This window comes from Eretmochelys imbricata, chromosome 3 (genome assembly GCF_965152235.1).
Source record: "Eretmochelys imbricata isolate rEreImb1 chromosome 3, rEreImb1.hap1, whole genome shotgun sequence".
Lineage (NCBI taxonomy): Eukaryota > Metazoa > Chordata > Testudines > Cheloniidae > Eretmochelys > Eretmochelys imbricata.
This window is the reverse complement of record NC_135574.1, coordinates 97733834-97746110: the sequence shown is the minus strand read 5'-3', so window position 1 is coordinate 97746110 and position 12277 is coordinate 97733834. Positions and strand designations below refer to the sequence as shown.

Genomic DNA, 12277 nt, shown 5'->3' with positions numbered 1-12277 from the left:
TCACTAGTTTTTAAATGAAGCTTTAATTCCTAATGTATTAAATTGCTTGATGAAGATAAATTAACAATGTCCGTAAAATGATACTTTAAAACTTTTCTCCGTGTATGAAACCCTGCAAGCAATAATATGTTAGAAGTTATACTTGATCATCTGTCTAAAAATGCATAATACATTAAAACTTCTGCAACATTCTGTATTCAAAATAGGTGGGAAAATTAACCTATTTAATGAATCTTTAATGTTTGGTAATTTTTCACAATGATAGCTTAATTGGTCGTCTGCTGAAAATATAATAGATCTTTCAGTTTTTTCCCCTCAGGAAAAGTGGACAATTTTTTAGATCAACCCTTAGTCAAGGTCACTTACAACAAATATATAAAAGTTAAGACAATGGTATACACGTACCTAAGTTAATTCAGTCCCTCTGGTGAATCAGGACAATTTGTATAATACATCCATGAACAGATGGAACATCTCTTTCTCTCTCTGTCTCTCTCGCACACTCTCTCTCTCTCTCTCACACACACACACACACACATGCAAACACACATTTCAGTTAGGTTTGGTGGGATTGAAAATTTGATAAGTTACATATCAGCATACATATCCAATGATTCCATAATGTAGTATCCCTTTTGATACCTGAGATTGATTATAAGTTATTATATAGGAAAAATTAACAATACAATAAATTTACTCATTCCCATGGGTTTAATAAGTCTCATGTTAACATAGATCTCTAAATTTGATTAAATGTGACTTTATCTTTTAATGAAGAAAAAAACCTGAGTGGTAAGCCGTTCTGTTCATGATTTCACAAGTCTAAGAGATGTTTTATGCTTTGCCTGATCATTTTGTGCAAATTGCTTTACATTCAACTGGATGAAACTCTATTGGCTCTTACAATTTTACAAAGTAATCAAGCTAAGAAAAGGGATACTGCATCTTTCAAATAGCAATACCAGTTTTTTTTAATCGTTGGACTATTTCCAAATGTATTTCATTTCCTTCCATTTGTTTACCTTCCATATTTTTAAATGCTTAGCATGCACACATCAACATTTCTGACTTTAAGATTTAAAAATATTAAATATATGTTTGCATTCAGAAAATGTGTGTATATATAGGTATTAGTATACACATACATCTGCTGTAAAATGAGTATTGTGTATGGTATGAGTGTAAACATATATGTACATACAGTATGTTTGCAAACATATATGTACACCTGTGTACCAGTAACAACTTTAAAATGTCTTCATTAAATTTAGTGGTTTTCTGGCCAAGTATATTAATACAATCTTTAGTTTTTGTAACTGAAAAGTAAAAAGCATATTTAGTGCACAGGCTTTGTACACAGCTATTCCATTTATCATGACATTTAGGTAGTAATTGATCATCACACTATGCTGAACTTCATGTTGAAAATACATAATCCATTTAATTTTCCATTTTTTGGCAATAGATTAAATGTCAGCATGTAATTTTCTCAAGTGATCTCTTTCTAAAAACCAAATCATTTTTATATGCCAGTGTATTTTTTTAATTGCATGGCAAAGTAAAGCTAATCAGTGCATGAGCAAGTTGAAATGCTAACCAAAGAAACATGAATTTTTCAATTTTTTTTTAAACACACATTTCTCTGCTTTGTTCAATGTGACGGAGTCACGCTTTTCATTCACCATTGCTTCTCTTTTTCCACTGTCTGTGATTTGCTTGCCAGGAGGAGCTACTATTCTTACTCCTACTATCTGTAAGTAGAAAATGGGTGACTTACTACTTTACATGTTTTAAAGATGCAGTATCCCTTTTTAAAAAAAGATAAAATATAGTCTTCATAATTTTGCTAAATTTCAATTATTGATACATTTCCTTAGTCTTAGGGGGTCTAAAGGTTCCCTTGTGGTTTTCCTATTTTACCTTGTTTTTTTTTTCTAAAGGGATATTGTATTTATAACTGTATAATGAGATTTTTACTCTTTGCCTACCTTTTTTCCATAATTATCATTTTAGTTAGTGTAGTCACATTTTGATTTGCATTCTATATCAAACTTACATGTCACACTACAAAATGTCTTGTGTAGTAGCTATCCTATAGGGAACCATGGTTGTGAATCACTATTTTTTGTTTTTATTTAACACGAACAAGTCAATGGAGAGAAAGTACATTTGCAGCTGATACTGCGTAACACCTGTAGTATGCAAATCAGATGTAAATTTCAACCATGTAAACAGGCTCTTGCATGCTGCCTGGAGGGCAGGGTGTTTACAGTGGTGGGAGCAGCAATGGGAAGGGTTTTTACAAAAATGTCTGTTGTATACAAGGTCTTTCTCTGTTGCTCATTGGGCAGTCTGCATATGCAAGTAAAAGTATTATTTTATACTGTGTAGCAGAATTATATTTTTGTCCGTGTTGGCCAAATGAAATTTTGTAAGCTCTGTAATGATGTAGACATTGATTGAGCAAAGTGCTTGAGCATGTGCTTAACTTTAAGGATGTGCATAAAATCCCATTGATTTCAAAGGGACTAAAGCAGTGGTTTTCAAACTGTGGGTCGTAACCCAGTACTGGGTCGCGGAATGTAAGGCACTGGGTCACGGCGGCTCTGGTCAGCACCACCAACCAGGCCTTTAAAAGTCCCATTGGCAGTGCTGCCCGGCTAAGGCAAGCTACTCCCTACCTATTTCAACACCGTGCTGCGCCCCAGAAGTGGCCAGCAACAGGTCCGGCTCCTAGGCCAGGGGGCCACGGGGCTCCACGTGCTGCTCCTATCCCAAGCACCAGCTCCGCACTCCCTTTCGTCGGTTCCCAGCTGGAGGGGCGGTGCCTGTGGGAGGGAGTCGCTTGCATGCCTCTGCCTAGGAGCCAGACCTGCTGCTGGCCGCTTCTGGTGTGCAGCACGGTCCACAGTGCCAGGAGAGGTGGGAAGCCTGCTTCTGCACCCCTGCTGCGCCACTGACAGGGAGCTGCCGGAGGTAAACCTGTGCCCCAACCCCACGCCCCAACCACCAGCCCTGAGCCTGCCCCCCAAACTCTGAGGTCCCTCCTGCACCTCAAACCCCTCATCCCTGGCCCCACCCCAGAGCCCTGACCCCCTCCTGCACCATATCCCGCTACCCCAGCCCAGAGCTCCCTCCCACACTCCAGACCCCTCATCCCCAGCTCCGTTGGGTCGCGGGCATCAATGATTTTCTTTAACTGGGTCGCCAGAAAAAAAGTTTGAAAACCACTGGACTAAAGCATGTGCTCAGCGAGTACCTGATTATGGATGCCTCTCTACATTTTTGTTTAAACGGGTTATTTACTTGACTTCTTTTAATAAACTGGAAAAGCTAAACAAGCTGTTGTAAACTAACGCTGCCATTCTCTACTTCATTGTGATGAATTGTAATTTGCTTGTTAAATAAGAATTGCTTCAGCCAAAGATAATTAACTGCATAGTTTCATACTATGATAGAGCTCTTTTTCCCTCTTGACACCCCTTGAAACACCCACCTGCCTTAGGTTTATGCACTTGGATCCTTTGATAGATAATGAGAATCATTTACGCTTCTGTCAATCTCAGGTACTTACATAATAAATTGCTTAACTGTCTGACCGGATGTGCCTTTAGAAAACATCAGGCCTACAAGGAGTCAATAAATTGCAGTGCTAGAACACAATGGGCCTTTTTTGAGGAAGTTGACTTAGAGCAGAAAAATTAGTAGTGCACTACTGTTATACATTAATAAGTTGTAAAGCTTTTCAGTGGCTGCTGATTTATGTAGCATAGCTAGCAAATTTTGATACAAAGTGGTGCTTTAAAAGGGGGCTTAGTATAGCTGAGAGATTAGACTTAATAACCGTTTTTGTTCCTTTCCAGAGGTGGCCTTCAAAGCTAGGAGCCTTCCAAATGGGAGCTTTAATGTCTGGAAAATATCTGAAAGGCTTTGATACTAGAAAACTAGACTCTGAACTAGAAATGCCAGTTTCAGAAGAGCTTTGACAGAATTAGAGAGCATTTTTAGTTCTAGGGCTTCTATTTTTATGGATTTTAAAGGTTTGTTCAGCTGGAGTATTACATAAACAAACTTTGCTAATTACTCTAAAAATGCCTGCCTGGAGAGAAATCTATATCATAAAGTGTTTTAAAGAGACACCAAAAATGTATTATTCACTAATGGAATCATGCGAACATGTTTATTTTTGGACATCAGAATTCTAAATTTTTGACCCCTCGGGCTTTAATTAAAGAATAATAGTCTGAGAAGACCTTCAAGACGTCCTTAACAGACTGGTGGTTGTTAGGATGAAAGTGTCAAGGAGAGGAAGGAGTTAGATCAATCTAAGAATCTTCCCTGCTTGATTATATATGAGGAGACCAGTTTTCAGGTCTGCTGTGCCTTGTCTATCTTCAACACTTCTTGGTGGGCCTTAAAAGCTTAATTAAGTTTGTGAAACCTGAGAAACAGACTTCAAAGGAATTAGTATCACGTGAAGAGACAGCCCCACTTCCTATTTCTGGACGCCAGAGTAGATCACTTCCCTATTCTGGTCTGTCGTAAATCCTAGCACATACCAAGCTGATGGCATACATAACCTACAGTAGTGTTTTCCTCACCAACCTCTCCTGTGTAGCTGCAGAATATTGAAATTTTGCAGCCAACACTAGAAAGCTCTAACAGAACTTTTATCCTATGAAATATAAGATAGATATGCAAATTGTAAAAACGTTTAACACTATGGTAATAACATTGCTTTTGGACAGAAAAAGGTCATGAAATTAAACTGCTTTTTAAAAATATTAGATTTTCAACATACAGTATTTGCTGTGCTGATTACCTCTTTTCTATATGGTGCTTTTGGTTCATCCAAGAAGACCATGCTAAATGGTTATCTGAGCCATACTGCTTTGAGCTGTAGTTGTTACTACAACAACAATTTGGAATATTTAATAATATTTTAATATAATAAAATGTATGTAGATCATTCATAAAGAACAGAAGAACACTTTATTAATACCCTGAACATTTAAGACTTTTACTATAGTAGTCTTAAAATGACGACTATAATCTATCGGCTCTGACTTCAGAGGGCAATGAGTCACTTGCAGTGCTGCATTCATAAGGAGAGTTTCTTGAACTATTTCCTCAATGTGCAATTCAGGTGCAGTGACTGTTAAATTTTGATTTTAGCTGTACAATAAGGGTGCTACAGCATTTGTGTGTGATACAGTCACAGTCTGTGGTTGCTAATTCAAAAAATCTAGTGTTCTCAAATTGCACAGAATACAGATTTTTCTGAACAAAAAAGTTAGAATCAGGGAAGATAAAGAAATCTCATACCATTTAGTATTGTGTCTATAAAGGGAAGGAGCAGCTCCTAACATGAAATATACCATTAATCTGCATTGAATAATTATGTTGTGTTGTTGGATTTCTTGGTAATAAAGTAATCTCAGTGGTAAAATGATTTTCCCCTAATAGGAGGAAGAGGGAAATGAATTATCCGGTTATAAAATCCAAATGTAGACTTAAATGGGGATGATTGATAAAATTGCATGTACAGATGATAATTTATTATTTTAGTTAAAATATAACTACAACCTCTAATTTGTTTATATTAGTATAATTACTCTCTAGAAAAAAATTAATATCACTAGGTAGGGAAATAAGAATGTGCATATTAAAGTATTTATGCAGCATAAATATTATATTCTCTCTTTCTCTCATATAGCAGGAAATATAAGTGCAGCTATGCTTGTTGGATCATTGGCCAGTGCTTGCTGCCACCAAGCCTCACTCACATGCACCGTTAATTACTATTGCAGGTGTTAATGTTTCATCAAATATTAAGGTGTTTTGGGTTGTTGTTTTTTCTTGGCTGGGCAGCAAACTTGCTAAGAAACGCAAGGATGCCATGGGGAACACCAGACAAGAAATGACACACATGGTGAACGCGATGGATAGGAGTTACGCTGATCAGAGCACCCTTCATGCAGAGGATCCCCTCTCAGTCACATTTATGGACTCTCATAACTTCAGCCCCAGATGTAAGTACAACAGTGCTAGATCCTATTGACTGTAGTTGGCTATAAGGGAATTGGAAAGGCAGGTTAGTGTGCTTTTCTGGATTGTTCCATATAGCACTGGTTCTCAGCCAGGAGTATGTGGAGGTCTTCCAGGGGGTACATCAGCTCATCTCAATGTTTGCCTGCTTTTACAACAGGCTACATAAAAAGCACTGGTGAAATCAGTGCAAACTGAAATTTCATACAGACAATGACTTGTTTATACTGCTCTATATACCATACACTAAAATGTAAGTACAATATTTATATTCCATGGTAAAAATGAGAAAGCAAGCAAATTTTCAGTAATGGTGTGCTGTGACACTTTTGTATTTTTATGTCTGATTTTGTAAGCAAGTAGTTTTTAATATTCTGAAAGTTGGGCTACACAAGACAAATCCGACTCCTGAAAGGGGTACAGTATTCTGGAAAGGTTGAGAACCACTGGCATATAGGACCAATCTACAAATGTAGATTTCAGTGGGAAATAAGAGAAATAAAAATGTTTAGAAAGGAATGCTTATGTATAATGGGTTGGGAGTATTTTTCCATAGGAGTGTGTCATGTTTGATATACTTACAGCCAGTTATATTTAGTACTGATTAGTACACCTTCTAGAGTCAGTTCTGTGTTTTTAGAGTACCTTTTTAAATTGCATTCCAAAATTTTCTTTTCCCAGGCAAGGGCATCGTATACCAAAATATTAAATAATGACTATTTTGCACAATGTCTGTAACCATAATCAATTAGCTTTTTTGTTTGTTTGTTTGTTTTTAAAGAGCTCCAAATAAGTTTCTCCCTTTTGGAGGTGAGGAGCTTGCAACAGGGAACAACAATTCAACTTCCCTTCCTTTTGTAAAATGCATGTTTGCTGGCATACTTGGAGGTTTGCTACATACTTAATATTTCTTTGAAGACAGGAAGGGTTATTACTGAAATGTGTACTTTTGAGACTCCCTTACTATAGTACTTCTAAGGTCATGACTCAGGAAGGCATTTAAGTCAATGTTAAGCATGTGATTAAGTGCTTTCCTGGATCGTGGTCTATATCAGTACTTGCAAATACTTCATGATTCATTTCAGAACTGAGTAGTAATTATAACAGTGATCTTTGATCTCTTGCATTATTGCTCCTTAATATTGTTGGAGAAAATTTAAAATGTAGGTGATAATGTCAAAAATTAGTTTTTAACTTTTCTGCACTTGGAGGCAGTTAGAACTCTGAGCAGAAACTCTCTTGGTGGTTTGGCAGCAGTGTGTTATTTTGTGATATAGGAAACAAAATTTGGGGGTAACCTTAGATCTCGCTGTTCACGTCAGTACAGCTCAATATGCTGTGGAGACGACATTCTTTAAATATCTCTTATCCAGTTTAATACCAACCTAGCTTGCCACTTCTGTGTGGAGTTAAGGTACTATACTAGTGGCTGTGTACAATTGTGGCTAGAGTTGGTCAGAATTTTGCCAACGACTGCTAATTCATCAGAATCTAAACAAGAAATGAGGTAGGGCTCCTTTGGCCACCTGCCTGGTTTCCTGCCAGCTCTCTCACCCAGCTCCTCAACAGCCAGTCTGGAAGCCCTGGGAATGCTGACTCACAGGCTTCCAGGGTCTGCAGCTTTGGAGAAGACAACCAGGCAGATTGCCCTGTGGCTCTGACTTTATTACATTTTACAGAAAATTTTGAATTTTTTTGTTCTCGTTCCAAATCAGATTTTGAAATATCAAAATCCTCCATGAAATGGAGTACATTTCTCCCAACAGCTCTAATCATGGCCTGTAAAATCCTGCCAGTTTTAACTAAGGTATGGTTATGTCAGTATGTGCAGCGTTTCCTTGTTTTTCCCTGTACTTATTACAGGAAATACCTTGAGTACTACAAATAATGAGGCTATTAACTGCAAACATTTATTTAGTTTTCTAAGATAATTGGAAAGCTTTTAAGGAATACCATTTGTTATTGGAATTGGGGTATTTGGGTAAATGTTGCTTATTAAGCGATGGGTTGGGTTAAAAAGGAAAGGCATAGTTCTGTAAAAGTGAACTATTACATCACTGCTAATGAAGACTAGTGGGGGACCGTGTTCCTTCCAAGAATAAAAGCTTGTTGAGTTAAATGCATATGATATCTTATTGGACTTCGCTGCAAATAAGAATCTCTTCTGCTTGTATCCTTATACTTAGGAACATCATCACCTAATCTAATGCTGCTGAAGTTTAGTTTGTCTTAGCTATTAATATAAATATACTGCACATACCCTTTCCCCTCTGTTATGCATGATGTCCAGTAAACTGGAAGTATACATTCTCTATTTTCTGTAACAAAATTAATGGGAGTTTCACTGTGCATTTATCCTGTTGTTTTTCTTCTTAAAAATACACTAATTGAGGGTAATGTATTTCTTCATGAGCTTTGTTTTCCTGCAGTGCCCAATGATCCACTTGTGCCGACTGCTGTGTTAGGTGAGGACCTAGTCCTTCATCCTCTGTTCCTGCATGGATTTCATCTCCTTGCATGGTTTATAGCTCTGTCAACAAATATATTATGTGCAGTATTGAAGCTGCTTGTTTTAGATAATAGATAGCCAAGCTATTATCAGACAATGTGGGTGTATTCAACTCTATACTCAGTTTATCAGCTCAGTTAAAGTTGAAATAAGTGTCAATAAAAAAAAAAAAAAAAGAGCAAGAGAGAGAGAGCATTCTTTAATTCTTGCATTTAATAATTCCCCATGGCACTAGGACTAATCCAGATGAATTGATCTGTGAGGCTAGGACCTGAAGGGGTGGGGGGCAACAAAACAAAAACCTGTATTATGATTAGATAGCACCCCAAGTTCTATTTTCTAACTAAAGAATGGGGAGAAGGGGGAGATTAAATATCTAATATGCAAGAAAGATTAATAAAATCTTGATTTATGCTTTCCACCCTTTATGTAATTACAGTTTTCAAATGCCCCTGAGTGATAGGCAGTGGTGACTTTGGAATTATTGCAAACATTGAAGAGGTTTTGTTTTGTTTTAATTTATTTTATTCTATTTTTGGCTTTACAAACAATATTGAAGAATTTTGTTTTATAGAAAATGGTTTTTAAAATGCAGTGGAAAAATGAAATTTGTATCCTGTTTTCTGACTTGATATAATCTAATGAATGATATTAGAGTTCAGTCAGTTACCATGGCTGCTTTAATACTAAAAAGTCAGCAAAATTAGACTTACTGATTGGGTGGTATTTAAAAATTGAACTTTCCCTAATGTGTTTCTTTGGAAGACTTTTTTCTAATATGCATTATCTCAGGCTTTTACTATTCATGTAGGCCATGTCCAACTATATTTGCAATGACATTAGAACTACTGAAACTACTAATTCATCTAGGTGAAACAAATTTCTTGATAGCCAATGGTAAATCTGTTGAAACTATACTGTGACATATAACTGTGAAGAGCAAGCGCTAGGGGTTAATTGAAGGAGAGTTTAATAGTTTTTGTATGTATTCACATCTCAGCATACTTGTCATTTGTTTTGCACAGATGAGCAGTTTTTCATATGACCAGAACTATAATAATAAGTCTTATTTTAGCTAAAGGTTGTGTTAGGTTGTAGTGGTACTAGACGTTTGAATGATTTTTTTAGTTCATTTTCTTCATTTTTAGCATGCTAGTGTCTCATTCCATTCTACATACATTATCTAGTAGTAAGTTACTCTGATAATTTTGGTTTTCTTAGATCCATACCATTCCATTGGATTCAGTGGGGGAGCTCTCCTTAAAAATTGATGGCGTGATATAGCCCTTATATTTTAGAAACTATTTGAAATATTATAAAGCCTCATAACTTTTAATGCTATTTATCATTTAGTCGTTTTCTAATCTAATACAGACTTCAAATAAATTTCTTATGTTCTTGTTCACTTTTTGTTTTTTGCTGCTTCAATGGGTTAAAGTGCCTATTACTGGTAAGTATAGTGGAACTGCACATCAAGAGAATGTTTAAAATGTATATGGTTTAATATGTATAATACCACAGTAAAAGTGACTGGTACATGTCACTCATGCTATTAGGTGGTTTAATGAGGCATAAATGTATTGAAATTAGCAACTCTTGTGTAACAGCTTATGGAGCAAGGTTACTTATTTTAAGGTTGCATTTGATACAGCATTCAAGTTTTGTGCATCTTTGGCAGAATTGTAGAGATTTTTTAAATGCAGGGCTCCCTGTCTAAACCTTGAAATACTGGCTACATTGCTAGGGCTGTCTGCTTGGTTCGTTGGAAGGGACAGGAGTGGACTGATTGTAAAGTGGCATGTATGGGTGTTGGATCTCTTATGGAATGATTTGGAATGATAAATCAACTTTTGCCTATGAAAACAGCAGCAACATACTTCGAGTGGCCAAGTATCCAAAATCTGGTTTCTGTATTACAGTCTATCTTCCTAAAAGAAAAGGAGTCCTTGTGGCACCTTAGAGACTAACCAATTTATTTGAGCATGAGCTTTCGTAGTCTCTAAGGTGCCACAAGGACTCCTTTTCTTTTTGCGAATACAGACTAACACGGCTGTTACTCTGAAACCTATCTTCCTAAATACTACCTGTAGTTTTAATTGGAATTTTGAAAGTGGCATTCACCTTTACTTCCTGTGCTAAACAGTCAATAGAATTGCTGCTTGCTATTAGCATTTCACAAAAGAAGTTGAATCCTTGTCAGTAGTGTAAGAAGTGATCCCTTTATGGAGTTTATACATCAGTTTAGGTTTGAGTAGTATTTCTGGAATCCTTCAGGAGGAGAGGATAGTTACATATTAATTTTATAAATAGTAGTTTTCTTTACATAAAATGGAGTGTATTCAGCTGAAATCAGGACACTTGACAACTCAGCTGTTCAGCTGAAGGATAGGTGGCACAATGATAATAATTATTATTATAATGATAATTAAATTATTAATTATCCTTCTGTATGTGTTGGTTCTTCATCCCACATGGATTATGTAGGCTGAACCCTAATGCGAAGATTTTTTAATAACAAGTGGTATATCTGTAATCTACAATGTTTGGTGGGGTTTTTTTGTTTGTTTTTTAAACTGGGATCTAAACTCACTGATTCTGGATGTAGAGCCATCGTGAGCTGGGAGCACTGAAGAGCTAGCCTCATTATGTTGCTTATTTCATAGTTTTGTTGTCTTTATTACAGAAGTTTGTTTCAGAAGAGTTTACATGTTAAATAACAGTGAGAAAGTGAAATTTTCTAAAAAGTGACTATTAAAAACTAGCTTTGTAGCTTTTTAGTGAAGTGCCCTTAGACCTTCTGTTCTACAGGAAAGAGAATCTCAATCTTTTCAGTGTGTTTGCAATCAAATAAATAAATTTATTTACTTAACACCCAGAGTGTGGTAGGTGCTAGCTTGCACACTCAGGAATTTTGGGGGAAGGTGAAGTGATGAGAAACTGTCAGTCTCTGTTTCAATAACAGATTGAACATTTTACTGTAGTTGATTCATTTTAAGTGTATACACTAGTGTTAGAATAAATGTTACTTACTTCTCCGGGCTTTTGTAACCACAGATGAGAATCACAGTGCAACAGCTGAGTCCAGTCGCCTGCTGGATGTCCCTCGCTACCTTTGTGAAGGAACAGAGTCCCCTTACCAGACTGGACAGCTGCATCCAGCCATCAGAGTAGCTGATTTGCTACAACATATTAACCTCATGAAGACATCTGATAGCTATGGTTTTAAAGAGGAATATGAGGTAGAATTTCAGTGATTTATTCATGAATTACTCTATCAGAAAAACCCCTTGTGAGTACAGTATCTTGTTTGCAATGAGGGCTCTGGGTTGCAGAGGGGTTAAACTAATCGTAATGGGGTGAAAGAAAATTTGACAGAGAGATAGATAGTGGGATAATCCCAGAGGGATACCTAATATAATACCTTATATTAGGTAAGGAGAGGAGTTCCATTACTTGAGACATTCCAAATGACAGTAGTCTGGACAAAGGACTAGAAATGTCCAACAGTGAAAAAATCCAGCACTGGTGGTGAAGGGTAGGTACAGATGGACAGATAACTCTCCTCCACCTCTGGTTTTGAATTCTCTGGGATGATTCTGTGAGGTTAGAATGTCAAAAACAGTACAACCAGTAAAGTGTTACAGTCCAGTTTGTATACAATTACAACTATATTTTAAAAGAAGTAATGGTTTCCACTTGCTTGGTAAACTGTGCTGATTA

General features: G+C 36.6%; 1 protein-coding gene across 1 annotated transcript in view; it reads left to right on the top strand.

Moving 5' to 3' along the window:
- PTPRK (protein tyrosine phosphatase receptor type K) overlaps nucleotides 1–12277 on the top strand; it is a 590849-nt gene that overhangs the window by 550399 nt on the left and 28173 nt on the right. Inside the window, exons 16-20 of the mRNA XM_077811738.1 lie at nucleotides 1724–1753; nucleotides 5872–6032; nucleotides 8478–8513; nucleotides 9996–10007; nucleotides 11612–11796. Of these exons, the coding sequence (XP_077667864.1) occupies nucleotides 1724–1753; nucleotides 5872–6032; nucleotides 8478–8513; nucleotides 9996–10007; nucleotides 11612–11796 (424 nt within the window). The remainder of the gene's footprint in view (nucleotides 1–1723; nucleotides 1754–5871; nucleotides 6033–8477; nucleotides 8514–9995; nucleotides 10008–11611; nucleotides 11797–12277) is intronic.